The following is a 27,806-nucleotide window of genomic DNA, read 5'->3' on the forward strand; positions in this document are numbered from 1 at the left end:
AAAACGACACAAAGGGTCTTCAAAGAGACACAAAGCGACCAATAAAAAGTAAAGGGTCCATAACCACAAAGACGCACAAAATTACCAAAGACACACAAAAAGACTTCAAATGACATAAAATGACCTCAAGGAGACACAAAAATACCACAAAGAGGGACAAAATAACTACAAAGAGACACAAAACAACTACAAAGAGACACAGAAGGACTACAAAAGACACAAAATGACCTTACAGAGACACAAAAGACTTAAAAGCAAACAAAATTACCTGAAAAAAGACACAAGGCATACAAAAGGGGACAAAACGACAAAAGACAAAAAAATAACCACAAGGAGGTACAAGAGACGCAAAAGAACCACAAAACGGGGAAATACAACTCCAAAACAACACAATACGACTAAAATAGACACTAAATGGTCTAAAAGAGACTCAAATTGACCTAAATGAGACAAAAATGACCTCAGACACACAGAAACCCAAAACACGCACAAAATGGCCTCAAAAAGACACAGAATGTCCATAAGAAGACGCAAAATAATTACAGACACAAAAAAACTAAAACTAAACAGTAAATGATATCACAGATAAATAAAACACCTGAAAACACACACAAAATGCCCTCAGAGAGAAACACACTGACCTAAAAACACACAATAATGACCTCAAAGAAACACAGAAGGATCGTAAAAACGGGCAGAACAACTACAAAGAGACACACACTGACCTGAATGAGACTCAGATAACCTCAGAGACCCAAAGGAACACAAAAAGGAGCAAAACAACTGCAAAGAGACCAAAAATAACGACACTAAATGGCCAAAAACACACAAAATTACCTCAAATGACATAAAATGACCTTAAAGAGACACAAAAGAACCACAGAGGGGCGAAATAACTACAAAGAGACACAACACAGCTACAAAAGACAATAAATGATGTGAAATTATGCCACAGATACACAAACACACTGACCTAAATGAGACAAAAATGAGACAAAAATGACCTCAGAGACACAAAACAAATTCAAAAAGGAGCAAAATAACTTCAAAAAGACAGAAAATAACCACAAGGAGACACTAAATGACCAAAAACAGAGACAAAAATGACCTCAGATGACATAAAATGACCTCAAATAGACACAAAATGACCACAGAAACATCTACAAAAATACACAAAGTAACTAAAAAAAGCCACAAGAGACATAAAACACCCCAAACACACACACAGCATGACCTCAAAGAGACACACATTGACCTAAATGAGACACAAATAACCTCAGAGGCCCAGAGGGACGACAAAAAGGAGCAAAACTTCAGTGGGACAAAAAATAACCACAAGGAGACACTAAATAACCAAAAATAGACAAAACTGACCTTAAACAGATGCAGTTTTTTGGGATCCTGACTATCTGTCTGATGAATCTAAAAAAATCTGTGGGTAACAAACATTTTTTGGGAGAGCAGAAACCAGGCCAACACTTCCTCTTCCTTGTGCCAGGGGCGTGTCCAGAAAGAGGCCAGGGCAGCACAGGCCACCCCTGAAATCTCATTGGCCCCCTCAGGTGTCACCCCATCATGATTGGCTACCTGCCAGTTTGTACTGTTTGATCAGTAAACTGCATTTTTATTTTTAGGTGCAATTCAGTCCTAAACCTGAGAGGCAGTAATGTGTCAGAGTCACGTCTCACCTGACGGATTTAAAATACAAATAAAATGATGCAAGTCTGTTCACACAGGCTTTTTTATTTAAATGTTCTGCCCTTTAACACTTTAAAATTCATTTTAAATAATTAATTTAATGTATAAGAAACGTGTACGGTATATTACCAACTAGAATACGGTGGTCATTGCTTGTCTGCATCTCCAACTTTTCTTTTTTTTTTGGCAGATATTTTGGTTAATTATGTCTTTGGATGCATATTTTGATTTTGATTGGGACATTTATTTGTGGTATATTGCAAATTAAAAAGCTGCATGGAAATGGTTTGGAGGGGAAATAAAATATATATAAAAAAAATAACAATGTGAAAAATATATTGGATCAATTTATTTTGTACTAGTTCACAATTATGGTAACAGTACATAAAATTCTTTGAATAATGTGAAAATTTAATTTTGATGAGGAATCAACTTAAAATGTGTTCATTTGCTCTAACAAAGTTTCCCAAATTATATAAAAGAAATCCTAAAGTGTTATTACCAAATTTATGAACACATATTTTAAGTTAATTCCCCAAAATAAAAATAAAGTTGTTAAAACAATTTTTTTCTTATTCTCCTATATATATATATATATATATATATATATATATATATATATATTCCCTTTTCTTTTCCCTAATTCATATTTAAAAGGAATTTTAGAGTGTAAATTTTGTTGGCGCTTGATATTTCTTATTGTTGGTATTTTAATTTTTTTAAGCGATAAACAGGAATGTTAATAATTTCAGATGATATGAGTAGTGGAGACAAAAATTTAAATTAAAACTCTGACGACGTGTGTGCCCTCAGCAGCGCTCGCACGTGATGCCACCCCAGAAAAAATAAAAAGTTATGGGCGTATTATGAGACAATTGGCCTCTGAGCAGTGATACGCAGAAGGGCCACAGCCCTACTTTACTGAAGCAAGACACGCAGGCCGAGGTGGTTTTGCCTCTTCTTTGTCGTTTTGCATCTCTTTATGCATCTTTTTTGAGGGGTTTTGTGTCTCCTTGTGGTTGTTTCATAATCTCTATAAACAGATATCTGCACACGAATGCAGAATCTGTCGGCAACAGGACAAGATTTTGGTATCAGAGGCATTCGAATTGCATTGGATAGCATTGATTTGTGTCTTTTATGGTACTTTTGTATCTGTTTGGGGTCATTTTGTGTCTCTTTGGGGTCATTTTGTCTGTTCTGGCTCATTTTGTGTCTCTGAGGCTGCTCATTGTCTGTTTTTTGGTCATTTTGTGTCTCTTTGTGGTCTTATTCTGTCTCTAAGAGGTCATTTAGTGACTCTTTGGGGTCATTTTGTGTCTTTTTGGGGTCATTTTGAATGTTTTGGGTCATTTTGTGTTTCTTTGAGGTCATTTTGCATCTGTTTTTGGTTATTTTTTCATTTTTGTTGTAGTTGTTTCCCCCCTTTGTAGTCATTTTTGCCTCTTTGAGATCATTTTGTGTCACTTTGTGATTGTTTCTGTCTCTTTGAGGTCACTGCGTCTGTTTTGGGTCATTTTGTGTCTCTTTGAGATCATTTTGCATCTGTTTTTCAATTATTTTGTTGTGTTTTTTGTAGTTATTTTGCTCCTTTAGTAGTAATTTTTTGCCTCTTTGAGAACATTTTGTGTCACTTTGTGGTTGTTTCGTGTCTCTTTGAGGTAATTTTGCATCTGTTTTTAGTTATTTTGTGTCTTTCGTAGTTGTTTTGCCCCATTTCTAATCATTTTGTGGTAGTTTTATGTCTCTGAGGTCATTTTGCATTTTTTGCTGAGCCCTGATTTTTTTTTTGTTGTTGTTGTTTTTTTTTTTTATTAAACAGTGTGCTCAATGTACAATATCTGTAACAGGTAATATCTAAACACAAATACATGTATTTTATTTTATCTCTGCAGTAATGATTACAGTGCAGTCAGTGAAAGAGATTTGCTGTCCTCATGTCTGATTGGCTGAGTCACCTTCAAACACTGTAGCTGATAAAGAAAAGACACACCTGTGAGCACAGAGCAGTTCATATCTCGTGTTTGACATTACTGCGACATGCTTTCTTTGTAAAGGAGAGGCACAGAAGCACATTTCATTTTTAGATTACAGAATATTAGTGCTGAATTTCTAATATTTGCATAGCTGTTTTTAAATGAATGAATATAACGTCTGATGTAATAGAAATTTGTTCGTAAAACCATCTTTGTAACCATGGATATGCCATTTCTGGACGTGCCTTTCCTGGTGACCGTAGTGATTGTGAGCAGGCTCATAACGCTGACATGCTGAGTCATTTATCATGAGTCATCAAACACGCCCTCTTACTGTACACAGCCCATTCTGTTTCCCAGCCTGTGTCGACTCTGGATGTTTCTGAAAATGATCAGTCAGCTCCAACTTTGCTCTTAACCCTTATCAGGCTGTATGGAAAGCTACTTTAGCTTCTTTTTTCAGTCAGAATGCCATTAAAATATTTTTCTCTAACAGTATTATTTATCAAAATGCTTATTTAAGATGCAGAATAAATGTCTAAATCTGACTCACAAAACTAAATTTACTTTTACAATCAAAGTGTTACCTCAGATATCTGCAGTTTAACCATCTACAGCGTCAACGCCAAAATATCTCCATTTAAGTGATGACTCGTCAAAACTCAGATTCAATATACTGTCTCTATAGCTTAATACTGATAGCAACGTATCTTTAATTCCTGGGGATATTTTAAATCTAAAACTATAAAATATTTTACAGCAATATATTATTTTATGTATTAAATGTTTGGATTATTTTTTTTATTTTTTTTTCTTGCTGACATGGGGGGACTAAGCTAACATCATGCATAAGCTCAATGATTAGCTTGTTTCTATTCAATACAAATGGTAAATTACAGGAATCCTGAGAATTAAAAAAAGAATATTTTACAGGCAATGTTGGTCAAAACTTAAGATTAGCTTGTACCTAGGAGATAATATCTCCTACATACGAAATTATCTTTTGGATAAAACTGTCCTATGTATGGGTGTGGAAAAATATATGTTATGTAGGGAATAAACTTGCCCAAAAAAGGATTTCTGGCAATTTTGGCCAATACCTAATACCTAGGAGATAATATCTCCTGTGTACGATAGGACAAAATATCTCCTATGTAGAAAATTAATGTTATATCTCATATGTAGAATAGGATAAACTTTTGGATCACATTGCCCACCAGATTTTTTTAAAATGTGGACAATATTGACCAAAACCTTGTGCTGTATAGGACATATCTCCTACTTTTGGATAACATTGTCCACAAGAAACCATTGCAAATAATGTTAGCATAAACCTCATACCTAGGAGATAATACTGTATCTCCTATGCAAAGTATGAGATAACATGTCCAACTTAGGAGATAAACGTTTGGATAACATTGCCTCCATATTTATTCATTTATATAGTTATTTTTTCAAAAAAGGCGGGCACTGCTGCCCAGAACCTCTTACATAAGAGATAAAATCTCCTGTGTTAATAATAGATAATATCTCCTCCATAGGAGATAAACCTTGCCTAATTTCACCTCGCCTCTCTGGGGTTCTTTAATAAATGACAAATGATGGAAACGAGGGTGTAAAACCTGCTGTAAAACAGAGTCGCCATATTTGCATGAACCATTATTATAAATTAATTAAAGCATATGTTTAGGAATAATAACACTGCAGATACTGCTTCATAAAAATCTCTGTTTTTACATCAAAATGTATTATATACTGAAAAATAAGATTTATTTTGTCACATGTAAATGATTATTAGTTACATTTATTTATATGATGGTTTACAGACACAAGTAACACATCATTTTATATGCAGATGCAGAGAAGCTGTATTCACAAGATAAATAACACATTTATGGATGTTTCTGTTATCTTGCATTCTTCAGTTTTTTCCCCGTTTATATTTCTGTTTGCATTATTATACATATTTGCGGATTTTGGAGCTGAAGTCTACAAAGTGGTCTCCTTTTAGCCACACGATTAATAATAACTGAAGAGGACTAACTCCAGTTTTTCTTACTTAAAAATCAAACAATCACATGTACAGTAAATATTTTTAACATTTGGGGGCAAAAAGTAGAGAGACAGGCAGGTAAAAGCTTTCTTTATCAAATAAAAAACTGTGTACATTGTATTTTTTTATCATATATATATTTATTTATAAAGTGCTTAATAGGCATAGATAGTTTATAGTATGTAATCATATATTGTCGTATGAGTTATTTTGTATGTTGGTGGTGGTGGAGTATTCCTTCAGCGATGTGAAAGCTGTTATTTACATATTGTTTACAAGTCCCAGATTGGTGCGCCCACTTCCTGCCCATGGTGGAGATGGGAGTGTGGCTCTGCTGAAATCACGACAGCGAGCAGATGACGCCAGCATCTTCAAAGTGGTCGCAGTTGTGCACATCCGAGGGTATATGGGAGCAATTCTGCAGTGTGGTCTCCATACCTTTGCACTTGAGATTGTCCATCAGGATCGTTCCTGTGCCGGGCCCGAAGAAAGCCTCTCCCCGGGCCGCCGTGGCCTCTCCGCAGCCCAGCTGGCGACACACAACCTTAGCGTCAGGGAGGTCCCAGGCATCATCGCAGACTGTGCCCCATTCAGAACCTGAATACATCTCCACCCGGCCCTCACACTGGTGCTGACCAGCCACCAGCCTCAGCGTCCCTGCGAAACAAAGAAGAGTCAGATACATTCAGAGCTGTGTCTGAAACCATATATGTGTGTGTGTGTGTGTGTGTGTGTGTGTGTATATATATATATATATATATATATATATATATATATATATATACAGAATACATGCACATGATATTTGCATTGCAACTCCAACTTCTGCACTCTGTACAATCCCTCCATTGCACCTTTTATACATACATTTTGTGTTCTTTATATTCTACTTTTTTCATTTTATATATATATATATATTGTATATTGTATGTTTATGCGTGTATATATGTGTGTGTGTGTATATATATGTCATTTCTATTTATTTTGTATTCACATTTAAGCAAGGAAGCATGTGTAGATTTATTAGATAATGAATAATGGAGAGTGGTCGGGATCAGATAAGTTTATTCCCACTCCTTTTCAAACATTTGATTTGACTGTTTATTTTGTTTGTTTTTTTGTTTGTGTGTTTGTTTGTTTGTTTGTTTGTTTATGCAGTATTATTTTGTTGGTTTGTCTATTTATGGTCTTGGGGTAAAAAAAAAAAGGTAAATGTTTGAAATAAAGATTTCAGTCAGTTAATTAATATATTCAACACTTTGAAGTCTGGAGCAACATCACATTTCTTGTGCTGCTTACAGATACTGTTCACAATATTTTGACCTTTAAACCCTGAGCAATTTCTTTCAAAATTTAAAAAAAAAAAATTAAAAAAGGCAATAAGCACCTTTGGTAGGAAATATTACACAAATTGCAAATTCATTCATAAAATTATTTTTAAACAGCCAAAGAAAAAATGTTTAGGGGAAAAAAGGGAAAAAGCTAAAGAAAAACTATATTATAATTATCATGTTTACACATTACAGAATTATTTTTACTTTTCTAAGCACTTTTTCCAAATCTTGTTTGCCTTTTTATTTTATTTTCACTAATTTTCAGGTAATTTTCTTTTATTTATTTATTTATTTATTTATTTTTTAACTTTTTTTCTCTATCTTCTTTTATTGCTCGTGCTTTCTTCTCATGTTTTTGAGTGACATCAAGAAAATTTTCTCAGGTTTCAAAGGGTTAACCTACCTTCAGAGGGCTGTTTGGTGGTGATGCTGGTGGTGGTAGGTATCGTTTCCGTCACTCTGAAGTCACGTCCGTATCCAGTGTAGTGATCAAAAGCTGAGGGAAGAAAAGCAGAAAAAACTGTGATGTTTCTGAGCATATTTTGGAAATATCAGCTGACAAATGCAAAAAATAAATTGTGATCAATGTAGGAAGTTTTTCTCATTTCACCTTAAATAAGTCAAGAAAACTTTTTACAAATCCAAACAAGATATTTTGATATATTTTATCGATATATTACATTATATATTATATCAATATTTTGGATATATTATATTATTTTGATATTTTATAGTTTTTTTGCTGTTAAATGTGGACCCTGTTGACTTCAGTTTTATGAAGAATGTTCCCTTTTGAATTTTTAACCTGTGAAATTTGAGCAAATTGGTTTGATTTCTTTGAAAAACACAGGAAGAGGGCGACAAGCATCTTTACAAAAAATGCCCAAGAATTAACAAGAAATTTGTAAAAAGTAACAAGAAAATGTATGGAAAATATGCTAAATAAATAAATAAACAAATACATAAATAAATAAATAAATAAAAGAAAATGAGCTCAAGAAAGTGCTAAAAATGAAATCCCCCCCACCTCTTTTTGTCTTTAACATCATTTGAAATATATAATTATATTTTTCTGGACATTTCCTTAATTTTTTTCAAATTGCAGTTTGCAGGACATTTCTTGACAAGCTTTTCATTATGTTTTTTTTTTGTTGTATTTTGAATGAAATCCGACCAGTTTCTCTTGTTTCAGAGGTTTAAATGATAGTGAAAGGCGTCTGAATGCAGCACCTGAAAACTGATCTGTCTTTGCAGGTATTAAGGGGTAACATGCTGAGAAGGCTGAATGATACACAAACGGTCATTTTACAGATGAAATATACCTTTAAGGCTGCAGTACGGGGACACAATCTGCAGCAACACTGTTTAGCAACAACTATAATTTACAAAATAAAAACATGTCATGCCAATCGTAATCACCTGATAAACGCAGATTCACTCCACAGCTGATCACAAACTGCAGCCTTTAGTCTTGAAAGAAAGGCTGAGCTATATAAGTGAAGGGGAGTCTGTATGCGCTTTTGATTTAGCCCCGCAGAAGTGAAATTTGGCCTGCAGGCATGCCGTGACGCTGATGTGCCTTGACTCATCCACTGTATTTTTTATGCTCTCTGGGCCGTCTCCTCCTCAGAGTACTACAGTCATACATTGCAAGCGGACAGCTCAGCAGGGCGAGCACCGCTGACCGGATAAAAAGGAAGTGCGGGCTTCCAGTGGAATTGATGACTTAAGATAGAGCTTTGTGATACAGACACTTCCTGCGTCAGTACTGTGTGTGCTGCCTAATGACAGCGCTGGGGTGTCATTAAGTACATTTACTCAAGTAAATGAGGTTCTTATGGTGTACTTGAGTATTTCCATTTTGTGCCACTTTTACTCCACTAAGATAAGATGAGATAAGATGAGATAAGATAACACTTTACTGTCCGTTTGCACGGAAATTCGTCCTGCATTACAAGCTAATCAATCCTCACAAACATCACACATGTAAAAGACATCATTAAAACAACATTATTTCGATGAAAAACAATACTGAGTTTAGGGCACATAAGAACCTATAAAATGTGTGGTTTTCGTGTGAGTGTGAGGGTGCGCACTGTCCATGCCTGAGGTGTGTGTGAGTATGTGTCACATATCAAAGGCAAATATTGGAGTTTTTATTTATTTGACAGTTTTAGTTACTTTTCAGATTAAGATTTTTGTTTGTTTGTTGTAGCGAGAAACACGGCCGGAAAAAAATGGTCTGGTAATTGTCCCTAGGTCTTCTTAAAAATATCTGGTTTTGTTGTCAAAAAAGTCTGCTGAATTTCCCAATGTCTCATTAAAATACCTGGTTGTGTTGCAAAAAAGAAAACCCCCAAAATAAAACAAAACAAAAAAAGTCTACTCAATGTCCCAATATATTGTTAAAAATAATTGGTTTTGTCTGCTAAATTTCACAATATCTCATTAAAATACCTGGTTTTGTTGCAAAAAAAAAGTCTGCTAAATGTCCCGACAAATCATTAAAAATACCTGGCTTTGGGGTCAAAAAATTCTGCTAAATGTCCCAAATTCTGTTTAAAAATACCTAATATTGTTGCCAGAGAAACATCTGCTAAATATCCCAATGCCTTGTTAAAAATACTCATTAAAAAGTGTCTGCTAAATGTCCAAACGTATCATTAAAAATACCTGGTTTTGAAAAAAAAAGTCTGCTAAATGTCCCGAAATTATTTTTTGTCATCAAAGTAACGTCTCGTAAATGATGTCTCAAATGGGTTTTGAATGCAGGACTTTGTTCAGAGTATTTTAACAGTGTAGTACTGGTACTTCTACTCAAGTAAAGGATCTGCTGTTTGATGTTAAAGAGGTCCAGGTCTTACATGCACAGAGGACTCCGGCGTCCTCGTGATGTCCACAGTTGTGTTGACCCCAGCCCAGGTGGAAGCACTCGGACAGCTCCGGCTCGAAGCCGCTACACTCCACATTGTCCAGAAGGATCGGCCCCGGACCGTAGCCGTAGTAGGCCTGGGTCTTGGCCCCAAGAGCAGGACCACAGCCGACCTGCCTGCACACCACGTTGGCGTTGACCATGTCCCAGTCATCATCGCACACGGTCCCCCAAACGTTTTTGTAGAAGACCTCTACGCGGCCCTCGCAGGTGTTGTTATTGTTAGGATTCATCAGACGGATGGCTGGTTTGCCTGCACGGGAATAAATCGACACGTCATCCGGGCCCCAAAAAGGTGCCTGATTCACGATAAAAATAAACTCATTCACACTTAAAATTACAAAAGTCCGCGAAATGTTCTGAGATCTTAAAAACATCCTAAAATCATCCTAATTCTAGAAAAATCCTAAAATCTGAGAAACAGCCTTAAATCCTAGAAATGTGCTGAAAACCTAGAAAGGTGCTAAAATTTGAGAAACATCCTAAAATCCTTCAAACGTCCTTAAATCCAAGAAATATAATATAATATAATATAATATAATATAATATAATATAATATTCTGAGATGTTTGAAACATCCTAAATTTGTCCAAAAATCCTAGAAACGTTCTGAAATCCTAGATATATCCCAAAATCTGAGAAATATCCCCAAATCTTGGAAACCTAGAAATATCCCTACATCCTTGAAATGTGTTGAAATCCTGGAAACGTCCTGAAATCTGAGAAATGACCTTAAATCCCAGGAATATTCTGAGATCCAGAAACATCCTAAATGTGTCCACAAATCCCAGAAATGTCCTAAATTCAGAGAAATATCTCAAAATCTTAGAAACGTACTAAAATCCAAGTAAAGTCATAAAATCCTAGAAACATCCTGAAATCCTGAGACGTGTGTGTCCACTGGCCCCTGTCCTTCTGTCAAAAATGGCCCCTAAAGCAAAGACAGTTGACTGTCTCTGGTCTGTGATGCTTCATGCTCGACCCAACATTAAAACTTGAGGTATATTTGTGTTTAAAGTTCAGCGTTGTTACCTTTTGTCGGAGCAGTCGTGGTAACAGTTGTTGTAGTTTGCGACATGGTGACGGGAACTTTATCTGTTGCTGCAGGAAACACATAATGCACGACAAAATTACTCTCAGTACACAAAAGTACCCGATAGTGACACTCGCTCTGAGGTCGTTCATGTCTCACTGCAGTGGGTCACATTTAAAGACAGTGTGGGAGAAATGGCTCCCTCTGCTGGTCATTTGAAAAAGTGCACATTTGATTTTTTTTTACTGAGAAAAAAAATCAGCAAAATAACATGCTGATGCAATGTGGTAATAATCACTGCAATAATATGCACCCGCTGCACCGCGTGTTTGCATACCTTCAGTGTTATATGTCGTCCAGACTGTTTTCTGGTTTTCTGTCACCGCAGGAGGCGCAGTGGTGGATCCTGAAGGGGGTAGAAAAATTTAATATTTATATATTTATATACTTTATTTACTTTATATACTTGCAGTACAACTTTTAATATTCCTGTTTCTACCAATATAATAACTGCTTGTTACTAACAGAGATAACTTGTGCCATTATAAACTTTTCTCATCCTCCTTATTTACTGTAATGTTCCCCGAGAATCAATAAATTAAATAAATGTTTTTATTCTATACCTCAACATTAACAACTGACTTATAGTCTAAGGAGTCACAAAAGTGCCATAAAATCAATAAATATGTAAGGTATGGGAAAAAAATTTATAGAGGTTTATCGTAGGAAATATTAGTAGCAGTGGAAATAATTGCGGTGGATATAATTTATTTAACTTGACTATATGTAGAATTATGGAGTCAGAGGAGAGCCCAGAAAAAAACAATAAATCTGTAAAAGAATAAGGAAATGAATGTGATGAAGGATGAATATAAGTTAATATAAAAATGGGAAATATAAAGGGGGAAAATAAAAAAAAATACTAATGAATCAAACAGTCTGTTTACACTTGTTGAATGCAATGTCTTTTCAAAATAAAGTAAACTGGTTTGATTTCTTTAAAGAAAAACATGGGAAAAAATGTAATGACCAACTTGGCAAGGAATGTCCAAAAACCTGCAAGAAATGACTGAAAATGATTGTGACAATTATTAAAAAATATCAAATGTCCAAAACGTGTGTTTATAATATTTATAATAATATGTGTAAAATTATGTTACAGATTTAAAAAATAAATCAAAATCATTTTTTAATTTTTTAAACCTTTATTCGGGTTATTTTATTGTTTGTTTTTGTTTTTTACTTTTCTTTTTTTGCTTATTTTGAGGTAATTTTCTTTCAATTTATTTTCTTTTCTTTTTTTTTTTTTTTTTAGATATTTTTTGGGTGTTTTTGCCTTTATTTGACAGGACAGCACCAGTGTGAAGGGGGGAGAGACAGAGGGGGGGTGACATGCAGCACCCCTTCTTTCAACTTTTTACCAATTTCTTGTTTGTTTGTTTTTTGTGTGGTTACCTTGCTCACTACTTTCCACGTTTTTAAAAGAAATAAATCATTTTGCTCAGATTTATAAGGCGTACTTTATGACTGAGAGCGGCGTACCTGAGCAGGTGACCCCGGCGTCCTCGTGGTGTCCACAGTTGTGTTTGCCCCAGCCCAGGCTCTTGCACCTCATCAGCTCCTGCTCGGTGCCGTAGCAGTTGACGTTGTCCAGCAGGATCAGACCGGTCCCGTAGCCGAAGTAGGAGTTGGTGTGAGCGGCGACGGCGCTGCCGCAGCCCGTCTGCTGACACACCACATGAGCGTTGTTGAGGATCCAGTCGTCGTCACACACCGTCCCCCACTTTCCGTGGTAGTAGATCTCCACCCGGCCCTGGCAGCTGTCCTTTCCATTCATCAGACGGATGGTGCCGTCTCCTAAAGCAAGAGGGACGGACATTCACGGAGACGTTATTCTCTACAGCAGGGACATTCAGCTTTCTTTGACATTTTTTGCAAAATGTCAGGAGGCCAGGGGCCAGTCGCAGCGGCCCCGTACATGTTTCTGGGATTTTAAGATGATTTTAGGATGTTTCTACAATCTCTAAAACCTGTCTGGGATTTTAGCATGTTTTCGAGATTTTAGGACATTTTCAGGATTTTAGCAAATTTATTGGATTTTTGGGCCATTTATCAGATTTTAGGACATTTTTAGGTCTGAGGATGTTTTTTGGATATTAGAAAAATTCTGACTTTGGGATGTTTTGTAGGTTTTTAGGATGATCTCAGAACAATTCTCAGATTTGAGGACATTTCTAAGATTTTACGATATTTGTAGGATTTTCAGACAAATCTAAGATTTTAGGATATTCCTCAGAACATTTCTTGGATTTTAGGAACTTCTGTGACTATAGGATATTTCAAGGATTTTAGGATTTCAGGTTGATTTTAGGGTGGTCTCAGCACATTTATAAGATATTGGGACATTTCTAAGATTTAAGGACATTCCTCAGATTTAAGGACATTTCCGGGAATTCAGGACGTTTAAAGGAATTTAGGAAATTTCTTTCAGCTTAGGACATTTCTCAATTTTTTGTACGCTCTAACGAACGGTCCAACAAACCCCGGACTTTCTTACAGGAGTCCAGTGGGGGGAAAAAAAGAATAAATAAGTAAATCAGAATAAATAAAATAATACATAAGTATACAAAAGATGTGGATATACAAATAGGAATACATAGCAAGATGAATAAGTAACGAAATTGATGACTGATACCAAAAAAAGGGCACAAAAAGGTGTTTAAAAATGGACCAGAATGCAGAGAATTATGCCCAAAATTACTCCTCCTTGATACGTGTCCCCCACCAAGACAGAGGAACTGACACTGATACAGGGCATATACGTTACACACTGTGGCTCCTGAAGTTAAGGTGAACATCTGATACGGCACTAAAGACAGATGTTGCCATTTGGAAAAAACGAAAAAAACACCTTTAGCAGAGAGACAATAGACTTTCTCATGTGTCCATCATTTAAAAATGTGCTTCACTACGTTCCCAGTGGGTTTCAGGAAGGACACCAGAGAACTCGCTCGATACGTCACTTGTGAAGAGAACTGGATTCTGTTCTAGTCTCATGATCCTCTCGGGATTTAAGAGAAAAAAAAACCCAAACAAAGACAAAACGAGCAAACAATAAGGACGGCCTGGAATTCAAGATGCTTTAGAGGTAGTTTCCCAAAAGATACTTTGAGCGCACAAGCTTTTGATGTCGTGTCACCTTTTCATTATTATTATTATTATCATTATTATTATTATTATTTATTAATTTGTTTATTTATTTTCTTACTTACTTATTTCATTTATTAAAAAAAATATTCATCTATCCTTGTGTGCTTTCACCTGTTCACCTGCCATCTAGTCTCTTGGTTTGCATTTTTTAAAATTATTTTAAACCTTTAAACACTTGATTTTTGTTGTGATTTATATATTTTTTTTAATCTTCTGGCTGCCAATGAAAAATATAAAATTATATTAAAAGAATATTTCTTAAAAAAAGATGGGATGGCTCCTCCATTTGGTTTATATTTACTGAATAAATATGCTTTTTTTCCTAAATAAACCTGACTGTGTTCATTCCAGGAAAATTCCTGCAATTTCAGCCAACTAAATGACAAAATAAGCCATCAGTCATTATTTAATGAAACCTGCCCTCTTATTTTGTAGGAACATCTGGCGTACCACCTGCCTGCTAGATTTGGATCCTCGAGCGTAAAAATAAACACCTAATCTAATACAGAGAAAAGCCTCAAGTTTATTTCCTCTGAATATTCAACATATTTTTACACATTTTTTGTAAAAAAAAAAAAAATCACACTGTAATGAGAAGAGTCTGATGGCAAGATTCCATTTCTGGAGCTGGACGACTAATTTCATCAGCTGCGTTCACTGAAGATTAACGTCACACACGCAGGTGTGGTTTTTGATTTTCAGGGTCGAATACTGAGACGGAAAATAAGTGATTTTTTTGGCCAGTTGAGGGCAGCAGAAAGAGGCTGTGAGCAAAGCGGTGACGCTCTGTCGCCTGACATTATGTGACATCATGTTTTTAAATTAATACGGCTAACGTATATCATACTGCTGCATAATTAAACATCCACGTGCATCATTGCTGTTATTCAGAAACATTTCTCTCTCCATAAATTACTTTCATTTCCTTTAAAATGAGTCAAACTTCAAATATATCAAAATATAGATTAAAGTCCCCTTTATCACACTAAGACAGATTAATGCATATTTAAAATATATATTTCTAGAAAGCATTTTTTACTGTACATGTGCAACTTTTATATAAATAAGCCATACAATTATGAAATATTCTTTTATATTTTTTTTTATAATTTTATATGGATTGATAGGAGTGACATTAAAAAGAATAAATATGCAAAAAAAGACTAGACATGTAGAAATATAAAGACAGAATATAATAATATGGCATATCTTAATTATATATAATATTAATTTATTTTCACATTTAATCTTTCAGCAATTTCTGAGAATATTTATATGTTTTGAAAATGCATGTTTGTTTTTTGTATATTCTGTATATTGTATATTAAATATTCTTCAATAATCTCTATAATTTCATATGGAGTCAGAGGAATACATGATTATTTATCAAAGTAATATTCATTCTTTCAGCAAATTCTGCAAATATTTATATGTTTTGAAAATCCATATGTTTTTTGTAATCAACTTCTATAACTATAAGCAATAAAATTCGAAAATATTCTTTAATAATTTTTAAATTTCATATGGAGTCAGAGGAGTGACATGAAAAGAAGACATTTCAAAAAAAAGGAAGAAATGAGGAAATAAAAAGACAAAAAATAATAATAAATAACATATTTTAATATATATAATATTAACTAATTTTCACATTTACTCATTCAGCAATTTTTGCAAACATTTATATATATAAAAAATTCATACATTCATTTGTTTGCACATACATTATTCTTTTTTTCTGTATATTTTTTAAGTTGTCTTTTGATTTATTTTGCTTTTTTCTTTTATGAACCCTACTTTGTTGGGAACTTTTCAGCACATACGACACGATGTCAATAAATATACGTAAATAAATAATAAACAAAGACGAAAATGAAAGAAATCAAATATAATTAATAATTTTTATTTTGCTTTTTTGACTGTATATTTCAATAATTTACAGCATGTTTTTAAGGCACTCCTCTGACTCCATATATTGTACACATATAGTGTCCTTTAAGTAATTTTCCACCAAAGACTGCAAAGACATTTCCACTGAGACCATTTTCAGGAAGTGACATATATATTTTGGAGGGAACTCAAAGGAGGTGAGCATAAACTGTCACTCATGTAGTTATTTCCAAGTTAACTATTGTTTATATATATTTTCATTTTTCACACATTGTCTAGTTTATTTTATCAAAATTATTTGTTTCTGGATTTTGGCCGTTTGCCTTCATGCCACAAAAGACAAATCCCTCCCTGTGATGTTTGGCAGAAAACCAGTTTCATTTAGATAAAAGCAGGAGCACTTACGTAAACCCGAGATCTCGCGGGGCGGTGTGGTGCGATCCTCAGGACCTGCAGGTCCCACCGGCGGCTCTAACAGCAAAACGACAAAGGAGCAAAAATTTCACTCATTTTAAAACCTCAATAAAAATCAGTTCTCTTGTGCAGCATCCAGACGCCTCCCACAAACATTTAGACCTCTGAAACCTGAAAAAATGGTTTGATTTCTTTTGAAAACATGCCAAAAAGTCAATGAACAGCTCAGAAAGAAACATCCTGCAAATAACAAAACGTTAGTATGAGGTGGCAAAAAAATTACTATAAAATTAGCTGATGAGCGTTTTTAAACATTATCCAAAAAAATGAGGGAAAATGTAAAAAAAAAATAATACTCAGTATTCTTCTATTTAAATACTTAAAATTATTTCACAGAAAAAATATATATTTATATTTTACCTATTTTTTAGGATATGTCCTTGTTTGTGTGTTTGTTTACTTTCTTTTCTGCTGAAAAAATGGAGCGAGTTTGTTTAGCTTTCAGAGGGTTAAAGGATTAAAGGCTTTACCTCTGCAGGTGACGCCCACGTCCTCGTAGTGGTAACAGTTGTGGACGCCCCAGTCCAGACTGGGGCAGCGGCTCAGGTCTGTCTCACTTCCACTGCAGTCCACGTTGTCCAGCAGGATTAAGCCGCCGCCCTGTCCGAACTGAGAGCTGCTGTGCACGGCCACGGCCACGCCGCAGTCCAGCTGCCGACACACCACGTTGGCGTCCACCATGTCCCAGTCGTCGTCGCACACCGTGCCCCAGGAGTCGTTGTGGTACACCTCGACTCTGCCCTCACACCTGTGACGTCCGTTCATCAGTTTGACTTTGGAGAGACGAGCAGATGAAAACCGTCAAAACTTAAAATATTCAGCGTTTAATCTTTCTGTCTCTGAGTGAGACGAGGACACTCAGGTTGTCTGTTAATGATCGAGACGCCTCGATGAAAAATCTGAGGCCCGTGAACTCTCGAAACCAGGGATACTCAACTTGCTTTGTTTGGGGGCCAAAATGACAGGAGGCCAGGGGCCAGTCGCAGCAGCCCATACATGTTTCTAGGATTTTAGGACATTTCTAGGACTTCAGGACATTTCTAGGATTTTAGCACGTCTTGGACTTTAGAATGTGTCTAGGATTTAAGGACGTTTTGTGGATTTTAGGACATTTCTAGAAAGTTAGGACATTTGTAGGATTTTAGTATGTTTGCAGGATTTTAAAACCTTTCGCACAGTTTAGGATGTTTATCAGATTTTAGGATGTTTCTAGGATTCAGGATGTTCCCAGAAGTTTAAGTAAATTTCTAGGGTTTTAGGATATTTCTTGGATTACAGGCCATTCCTTGGATTTAAGGACATTTCTGGGATTTAAGGACATTTCTAGGATTTTAGGACATTACTATGATCTTCAAACATTTCTTGGATTTTAGGACGTTACCAGGATTTAAGGTTATTCCATAGGATTTTAGGAAATTTCTAGGAAGTTAGGACATTTCTAGGATTTTATGATTTTTGCAGGATTGTAAAGTCTTCCTCACATTTTAGGATGTTTCTAAGATTTGGGGAAGTTTCAAGGATTTCAGAACATTTCTAGAACATTAGGATGTTTCTCAGATTTTAGGACATTTCTTGGATTTTAAAACATTTCTAGGATTATAGGATGTTTCCACAATTTAAGGATGTTTCTAAGATTTCAGGACATTTCTAGAACTTTAGGATGATCCAAGGATTTTAGGACATTTCTCAGGATTTTAGGACATTAGGGTCTTAGCTAGGACCTTTTTTGGGGGTTGTGGGGAATCATTTTTTTTCTGATGCTGTTTTATGCACTCTGGCACCTTATGTATACTAAAAGTACCTAAACAGTTTGTGAATCACTTTATTTTTATTGTGAATTAGAAAACGGCTGGGGTGCCACCTGGCACCCTATTGGGTCCAGACTTTTTCAACAAGCTCTAAGTGAAGTGTCACTGCTCTACTGTCTTATTTTAACAACATGGTTGTATTTGGAGAAGAAAAAAAATTTGAGGCTCTCTAATGACAGGTAATTGGTTGAAAAGTCTAATCCTACCGAGTTAAGGCACACAATACGCCACATGACTCCTTGGAAGTGAGCGGGTGGGTGCAGGAGGCTGGGAGGTTACATAGCAAATAAGTGGGGATTAGGGAAATGGAGAAGTGGGGAAGTGACCTTGTTTAAAAAGCCTCGGGCACTGACTCTGTACTCTCTGTCACTGACACACAGCCAGTCCGCTGATAGGTTTTCATGGCCTAGATGCAGACATGTTGTCCTGAACATGAGTGTCTGGGAAGGTGTGCAGACGGAGGCGGCTGCGGCTGCGGGCTTACCTTGGTGCTGCGTCCTCGCAGACGTTTGCACGCCATTGGCTGAAACAGGAGGGAATATGAGAGAGAGAACGAGAGAGAGAGAGGGAGAGAGTGGTCAAATTATTTGTTGAAAGGAGGCTCTTGGCTTTCCATAGTTACTGTACTCTATATCTACTATATCTATTTTCCTGTAACACGAGACACAGACTGAAACCACAACAGGAGGCCTGTTCAGACCATCAGCGCTGCAGCTACAGCAAAAATATGTTAGCCTGCTCCTTTAATTTGGATTATTTTCTTTGTTAGCAGCATAGAAAGGCAGAGATATTGGCATTATATTAAATATTGTGCAGACACTCTTATATGCTGCGTTCATGTGATATCTGAAGGTCGTAGTTTCTGAGTTGGGAAGTTCGCTCTGACGTTGTTTTTTTCGTTTTTGTTGTGTTAAAGGAATATTTTCACCTTTAGCCCTGTGGATGACATGGCAATATGCTGTGTTTAAATTTCACGGTAATAGTCTGAAACAAACGTACACAGTATGGATACTGTGGAATAACAGCGTATTGCTGCCATCTGTGCTGCCAATATTTTACCATATACTGTACAGATACAGAAATAAACAGCTTTCTGTTTTACACTGATAGTTTGTAAAGTCATTTTTTCTTAAATTGGTCATTGCATTCTTCACGTTTTTGGAAAAAAAAACACTCAATTTTTTTCATCAGGTTTTCATTAATTGTTGCCAAATCTGGGCCTGTTTGGGCGTTTCAGACACGGGCCTATCCCGGCTGAGTCACAACTGCCGCATGAAATGGCACTCCACATGTTTGTGCACATAATACTCCGTCTGTTATCTTTATTTGTTCCTCTCTGTTGTCCTTTTTATAGCAGTTATGGCGATTACACACAGAGGATGGAGTCAAATTACTATAAATGGTCGATTCTGACTCTGATATGCAAAACACAGATGGTTCATGTTTCTGAGGTGTGTGTGTGTGTGTGTGTGTGTGTGTGTGTGTGTGTATGTGTGTGTGTAAGAAGACTTTCGCTGTTAGATGTTTGTGAATGTGTACGTATAGATGACGACCTAACCCCTGAAGACAAATCTCCGATTTCAGCCACTCACAATGACACCTGGGAGATTTTTCGGCCCCTCATAGCCAAAATTAGGTCAGTTCACGGTGCCACTGATACATGAACAAAAATGAAGGGAAACTATTTGTTTTAGCTTCAATGACAAATGTTCGATGGTGTCACGTACAGGTTCTGGTTTAACCCTTTGAAAGCAGAGCCAGGTGGTTTGATTTCTTTCAAAAACATTGGGAGAAGGCAGCAAACAACTTAACAAGACAAAAAACGAAGAAGACGTGAGTTGAAGACGTGAGTTGAAGACGTGAGTCGACATTTGGTGAGTTTCACCCCGGAGCCAGCTGTTTTTCGTCATGGCTGTTTTAATATGATGTGATGTGATGTAACACGTGAAACACGTAACTTATGTCTGTCCGTCACTCACTTGCTTGGCGCATTATGTCACGTTAAATGCTTTTTTTTAACCAAAGACATGAAGTTTTTTCTAAATCAAACTTAAGTGTTAGCTAGTTTTTTGCCTAAACCTACGATAACCATTTAAACTTCGATTTGACGTTGAACGAGTTTTACCCAGGAGACGGCTGCATGTCACATACAGACGTTAAAGTCCGCTCTCGCGTGCTCCTTCTCATGTGATACTGAATGGTCAGCCGACCCTCCAAAGTTGTAATTACCAGTGAGAAACTGGGAAATTTAAATGGTACCTCAGTTGCCTCAGTTTTCTTGGCAGCAGAAAACAGAGTCAACAACTGACGGAAAAAAGTAATATATTTTGTTATTTTGCTCCTAGTAGCTCTCATTTACTTTTAGTTGCGTCACATTTTAGTATCTGCATCTATTAGCTGCAAATTTAAACTCTAGAGCAGCCAGGCCAGTGTATTGACATTGCTAACATCGTTATTTTAGAACTCGAGTTGCCTACTTGACGTCATAAATGTATAAATATGGCGGCAAAAGTCAATGTTTGGTAAAACGGAAGAAACTCTTTTATTAATTCACATATTAAATACACATTTTTGATCACATGTAAAGAGAAATATGGTGTTAATGTTAACTGCTGTCCATAAATATAAAATATAATATATAAAATGAGAAGTGACATGGAAGTGTGTTTGATTTTTTTTCTTTTTTTTAAAAATGTGTGCGAATGACTAAATCACACGCAATGTGTTGTATTGGTCCATTAAAGGTATTACAACAGGTAAAAGGGACTGAGTGAGCTATAATCTGTCAAATATAATCACCATGAATGAAATCAAGTCATTCTGAGGCAGAAAAACAGCCTTTTTAGGAACAAGATAGGAGCTGCAATTGAAAAAAGTGTATTTTATGTGTTGTATTAGTAATTCTGTGAGTCTTTAATATCACATTTTGACATTGTCATTTGACCATGTCATCTTCCCAGTTCCATACTATATATATATATATATATATATATACATACAGTGTATATATATATATATATATATATATATATACATACAGTGTATATATATATATATAATGTAACCCAGCTCCTTTGTAGCCTCCACGTTGTTCCCACTTTACGACCTCAAAGCTCATGAACACAACAAAATCTGAAAAACGACTTCTCAACTGAGAAAATTAAAAATGAAATATTACTTACTGTATACAGCCCGTCTGCTGATTTTCATGTCTCCTGAAAAATTGAACACAAGAAACAAAAATGTTAGTGAGCCACACGTTTTGTTTTGGCTCCATTAAAGAGACAAAAGCCGGAGTCAGCACATTCGAATAATTCGCCCTCTCTTGATATTTGTCGATCCATAACGTCCAGTGAGGGGAATCGATCCTGGCTGCCTGCCTTCAAAATAACTTGAGGGCTTTTATCCAGCGATCAGCCGTAAACATGGAGGAGACAGTGACTGTGGAGACAGATGCATCTACAGGGAGCTTCATCAGCATCATCATCATCATCATCCTCAAACAACTCCTTCTGTCTCCGTTTTTGACTGAAATAACCTTTTCTCTCACCTGGAACGACTTGAGTGGACAGAAAAATGTTAATTATTTTAAAATATAGGGATCATAAGCATCATAATATTTAAGATTATAAAAAGGTGATACTCAATTTACGGCCCAAGGGCCAAATCTGGCCCCTGATAGGGTGCCTGGTGGCCCCTAAACCGTTTTCTACTTTACAATAAAAATAAAGTGAATCACACTGGGAATTGTTTTTGCATTTTTAGTATACATAAAGTGTCATAAAACATCATCAAAATAGAGCTTGTTGATCAAAAGAATTGCCAGTGGAGGATCCTCTGCATCCCCGACAGAGGCCCTAGATAAGACCCTAATGTCCTAAAATCCTCGAAATTTCCAGAAAATCCTTGAAATGTCCTTAAGTCAAAGAAATGTCCTAAAATCATGGAAATGGCCTAAAATCCTTTGTCCTAAAATTCATATCCTATAAGCCTTCTAAAATTCGTAGAAACGTCCTAAAATATGAAAAAATGTGCCAAAATTCTAGAAAAGTTCTAGAAATGCGCTAAAATCCGAGAAACAACCTAATATCCCAAAAATGTGCTAAATCCTGGGAATTTTCTTTAAATCCTAGAAATTTCCTTAAGTTCAAGAAATGTCCTGTAATCTTAGAAACATCCAAAAAAAATCCCAAAATTCCAGAAACATGCTTAAGTTCTAGAAAAGTCCTTTTTTGGGTCAAGTTGCTCATTCTTCATGTTTTTCTTAATCCAACACATTCATTGGGCTGACTTAAATTTTTAAGTTGACTGAATTTGAGGAGACAAGTTGAATCATAATATTTCTTCATTTTGTCTTCTCACGATCAGTCAGCTGATTTTCCAGATACACACACACACACACACACACACACACTCACACACTCACCGAGTCGCAGCAGCACGCTGACGGCCACCAAGACGATGGACCCCAGCAGGGACACCAGCAGCCAGACGGCCGGGTTCCAGCACCTGCACGCGCTCTCCGCCACACGCTGGCCTCGCATGGCTGCCTGACTGACCATCCGCCTGCAACACACACATTCACACACACCGTCAGTGTCTCCCATCAGACTCCTGCACTGTGTGTGAACCCCCCCTCCAGCTGTAGTAGAGCAGACACCGTTTTTACTACTAAACAATCACTACTTTCTGTCCTGGGTCAGAGTAGCCTAATTCTGGTATTGGATTGTTTTGGGTGGCGCCGCCTGCAGCTGATGTTACTGTGCTGTAGTAGGTATCGATGGGAGTCTGGGGTCAGGCTCAGCAATGTGTAGCTCAAACAAAATAATCATTAGCAGAGGTCATGTGATGCAAATCAATGCACATGGATATAACAGCTGTGAGGAGGCTCCTCTGGGATTGATGCTTTTTTAAAATGCACACTGGCATCTTATTCACCCTGACAACATTTTTTACCTTTAATTCTGAATTTTGATGTTAAAAATATTAGTAGTTGTCAGATGGTGATTTCTTTTTCTTCTTTTATTTGATGATTTTTAAGAACTTTTGCCAATTTTTTAATTAAATCTTTTTAGCTTTTTTTCTTTAATAAATGTTGGGTTTTTTTTTTAATTTTCAAGATTTTTTAAAAAATATATATTTCACTTTTTTTTCCTTTGGAACTTTGGGCAATGTTTCTTTTTCTTTTTCTTTAAAAAAAATGTCAGCAATTTCATTTCTTTTAATATATTTCACTTTTCCCTTGGAAATATATTGTGGGATTTTTAAAAACTTTTGGCATTTTTTAAATTGTTTTATTTTATTTGACGATATTTTTTCTTGATCTTTTTTTATCTGCACAGTTTTTGCCTTTTTTTTCTTTCAATATTTTTTAAAGAAAACATGCCTGCCAAAATAAAACACTATTCCAACCAGAAACTGTAAAAACAGAAATTATCATTGGTTTTCACGTTTCTGACGGCCTTTGAACGCATCATGTGGTGCAAACACCTAATGCATTTTCCCAGAGTCACTCATGGACGCTCAGGGAAAAAATATTTGTGGCTGTGGGGAAAAAAAAACACCTTTCTCTGATAAATTATAAAAACAAACAGTTAGGTGTATTCTTATTTTAAATTATATAGATCCTATTTCTCAAACATTCGAGGTTACGCGCTCAAACAGCACGGCCTAATGACACCATTGAAGCTCCTTTGGCACACAAACACCAAACCAGGAGCCCCATGTGCCATCGAAAAGTGCTGTTCTTGCCAATAAAACACCGGGATCAGGGAGTAAAGTTACATTGCTGTTTTGTAAGCACAAAATGGCCGTGGTGCACCTACCTGGCAGCGGAAAACGGAGGCCGTAACAAGAGAAACGGACTCATATCTGTGACACTGATGATTAGAGCTGAACAAGTTTAATTTCCAAACCTGCCAGCATCATCAACAGCTGGCAGACAGAGGCGGACACCTGTGTCAGGATTTTGGATAATCAGGGATTTTCCTTCGGATGGAGAATATTTGGATTCACCGACAATCACTCAAGAATCAGAGTTAGATAGTGCGGACGCAGAAAAGCCCTCATTATTCTCAAGGTAGACATGACATTCATCTAATACTGCGAGGGGCATTCAAGAAAATACTACAGTTAAATTAAAACATAAAAAACATATTAGTCCCATTTTCAAATATGTAGGTTAGACATATAAAAGCATTCTGCCTATAGCTTTTCTGTCAATACCACCAAACGTTAATGTACATACTTATAGTACATTAGAGTGTGTATTATAAGTACTTTTTCTCCTTGTGTTGTGAATGATGACTGAATAAAATACGACTACTACTTTTTCAATTTTTTGTTTTTTTTACACATTCGAAATAATCTAATAAAAATCATATCAAATCAAAAATCCAAAAACTAGAGTCCTAAAACTCAAATTTGTGATATCATCCAGTGTAAACTGTGGAGCTGCTTCATAGACAGTGAGCGGGGAAAGTTCTAGATGACAGTGACAGCACCCAGCGGATTGATCCGAGTAGTTTCACAACTGAGAACATTACAATAGGACAAAACGTAGTGATATCTCGGTAAAATTCAGCCTCTTTTTGTGACACCATCCCCACTTAGAAACAGCCAAGGGTCACTACAAAACACCCACTTTTGGTACCTAAAAAGCTACTGGAAAAACACTTGACAGGTCACTACAAAACATCCACATTTGGGCCATAAAAAGCTGCTAGATAAACAGTGACATGTCGCTACAGAACACCAACATTTGGTCCCTATAAAGCTACTAGAAAAACAGTGACAGGTCGCTATAAAACACCTACATTTGGTACCTAAACAACCACTGGAAAAACACTGACACATTACACACTACAAAACATCCACATTTGGTGCCTAAAAAGCTGCTGAAGAAACAGTGACAGGTTACTACAAACATCCATGTTTGAGGGCTAGAAAGGCGCTGGAAAAGAACGGCCCACCGCTACAAAACATCCACATTTGGTATCTAAAAGGCCACCAGAAATACAGTAACCATTTGCTACAAAACACTGACTTTTGGTGGCTAAAAAGCCACTGGAAACACAGTGACATGCAGCTATAAAATGCTAATGTTTAGTACCTAAAAAGCCATTGGAAAACAGTGATGGTTGCAACGAAACACCCACTTTTGGTGCCTAAAAACACTGCTAGAAATCAACATCGGCCTGCTACAAACACCCATATTTTATGCCTAAGAAGCTGCTGGAAAAACTGATAGGTTGCTAAAACATAAAAACTTTTGGTGGCTGAATAGCATCTGGAAACATAGAGAGAGGTTGCTACAAAACACCCATGTTTGGTTCCTTCAAAAGCTGCTGGAAACACAGCGAGAGGTAGCTGCAAAACAGCAACCTTTGGTGGCTGGAAAACATTGTGATACATGTGAAACGTGCAAATGTAACTTGTTTTGCAGGAACAACAAAAATTAACAAACACAGCAACACAATGAAATGGGGAATTTGAAATGACTAAATCCAAATTTGAGGCAATTTTTTTTAAGAGGCACGTTGTCGTTGGGAGGCCGCGGTGCGCATCTCGGCCTTGGGTTGTTTGTCTCGTCGCTCATGCAGAATTCCCCCTGACCTTACACAGGAATGTGTATTAGGGGATGATGAGGGGAGAATTTGATATTGGCCCCTCGAGATAGTGGACATTCCGAGCCCCGGGGCACAAAAAGACATTTCTGCTTTCTGCGGTCCCCATCGTCAGCTATAAATGCTGCTTCCTGCAATCTGTCACTAGAACCCTCCAAAACGCTTAGCCACCTGATGACACTGCAGGGGCGCCTCTCGTCTCCTCGGAGAGCAGGAGGCAGGGGGCAGAAAGAGGAGGGGGGCGTTAAAATCCCGAGCCACTGCGTTTGTATACTCACAATTATCTGCAGCATTTAGTACATTCAGTCCATTTTCTGTGGACTGCTGTGTGAAAAGGTGCAGAGGCCCGCAGAGAGATCCTCCAACTGGGAGGTGGGGAGTTTAACACCAGCACGGCGCTGGAGGAGCACGGCCGTCTCATTTGCAGACTGTACCAACAAACCACTCGAAACTCCGGGACAAATGGCTCAGTTATGAGGGATGAAAAATAATCTAGTCCCCAATGTTATGTTTTTCAATACTCCATTCATGGTGGGATGTAGCGCAGATCCGCTGGGGAATAATGTTGCCTTTTGTGTCGGCTCTGCTTCCCCTCCCTTCTCACTTCCCCGTGCTGAGAAATAGCTGAAAGATCTCGGCCCCACAAAAAAATACCCCTTAATGTCGGAGATAAACCACAGAATAATGCTGTCAGTTAAACAGAGAATCAGTGTCAGCCTTTAATGAGCAATATCCTTTTTTACTTTTAATCTATTTAGTGTTTTTGTGGATTGTGACAAAAATAAAAGCAAAAAGAGATCTTTTATACATCATGACAATGTTAAATGTTCAATAATTGATGGAATTTATTCCAGTAATTTATATAATCTAATTTTTTTTACATTATATACCTCTAACTCAAATATCAGCCCTGCAAAAATCATTTTAACTAAACCTTCTGACACTTCACATTTCAATAAATGAATGAAAAAATGTGCATTTATAGCAAAAATCAGCTTAAATAACAGATAATGGCAAGATATAAAGACAAACACTGTTATGTCACAGGTTCAAAATGATCATGATTATCAAATAAATGATGCAAAAACAACTTTAAAAAAAATACATACCTGTTGTCAAAGTATTTATCGTCACCCACAAAAATAAAAAAAATTAAATTAAATTCCTCTCCCACAGAAAAAAGTACTAAAAATGTCCTCAGAGCTCAAAAAGCGGGCAGCTTAATTCCACACAGAAAACACACGTTTGAAGCAGAAAACTCTGGAGTATCCAGCGGTCTTTCATCTCCTTCACCCTGCTTCACTATAAGTACCTGGCGTCAGTGACAGAGATTACATAAAAAAAATAAATACCAGAGCATTGTATGTTAATATTCTTAACACCCTGTACCTGTCTATGTTTTTTAAAAAAGCAGGAGGGGCCAAAAAAAAGACAAAGACAATGAAAGCTAACCCTTCACTGGTACCCCTGCATCTCCAGTTTCAGGTAGCGCTCACAGAAGGTGCGGTCCTGCTCACCCCTGCACATAGAGGGTGTGTGTGTGTGTGTGTGTGTGTGTGTGTGTGTGTGTGTGTGTGTGTGTGTGTGTGTGTGTGTGTGTGTGTGTGTGGTGCATAGGACTCTCCCACAAAGAAATAAAGCAAAAGACTGTGTGATCATGAGGCAGCAAAAGTTCTGAATCACAAAGTTGTACACAGTCGTTCCTGGAGTGTTTTGAATGTTTTAATATCGTCTTCACAAAAAATGATAATTGACAAATACTGGATCAGAAAAAAA

The 27,806-nt window shown here is 36.6% G+C and overlaps 1 protein-coding gene across 2 annotated transcripts; it reads right to left on the minus strand.

Annotated features, from left to right (window-relative positions):
* Window positions 1–5,861: 5,861 nt before the first annotated feature.
* Window positions 5,862–27,521, minus strand: ssc4d (scavenger receptor cysteine rich family member with 4 domains). 2 transcript variants are annotated; one of them, XM_088088400.1, is made up of 12 exons: window positions 27,140–27,521; window positions 22,832–22,971; window positions 21,588–21,620; window positions 18,890–18,928; window positions 17,068–17,370; window positions 16,529–16,594; window positions 12,569–12,883; window positions 11,364–11,432; window positions 11,026–11,094; window positions 9,926–10,246; window positions 7,465–7,557; window positions 5,862–6,384 (listed from the first exon to the last, which is right to left on the minus strand). In XM_088088400.1, exons 2-12 carry the CDS (start codon window positions 22,965–22,967, stop codon window positions 6,068–6,070), a joined length of 1,761 nt encoding a protein of 586 aa, XP_087944526.1. In that variant the 5' UTR covers window positions 22,968–22,971; window positions 27,140–27,521; the 3' UTR covers window positions 5,862–6,067. The 2 variants fall into 2 exon arrangements, with proteins under 2 accessions (XP_087944526.1, XP_087944525.1); XM_088088399.1 differs by lacking the exon at window positions 27,140–27,521 and having other exon boundaries at window positions 22,832–23,219.
* Window positions 27,522–27,806: the final 285 nt, after the last annotated feature.

This window comes from Plectropomus leopardus, chromosome 15 (assembly GCF_026936395.1).
Source record: "Plectropomus leopardus strain MGB_pleo_1.0 chromosome 15, ASM2693639v1, whole genome shotgun sequence".
NCBI lineage: Eukaryota > Metazoa > Chordata > Actinopteri > Perciformes > Serranidae > Plectropomus > Plectropomus leopardus.

Bases quoted from the DNA above. Each gene is read 5' to 3' on its own strand.
- ssc4d (XM_088088399.1), bottom strand. From the start codon at position 23,012: ATGGGAGACACTGACGGTGTGTGTGAATGTGTGTGTTGCAGGCGGATG. The intron at 11,433-12,568 runs GTACGCCGCTCT...TACCCCCTTCAG, and splicing joins CGCCGGGGTCACCTGCTCAG to GATCCACCACTGCGCCTCCT. The intron at 6,385-7,464 runs GTAGGTTAACCC...TTTGTTTCGCAG, and splicing joins CACCAAACAGCCCTCTGAAG to GGACGCTGAGGCTGGTGGCT.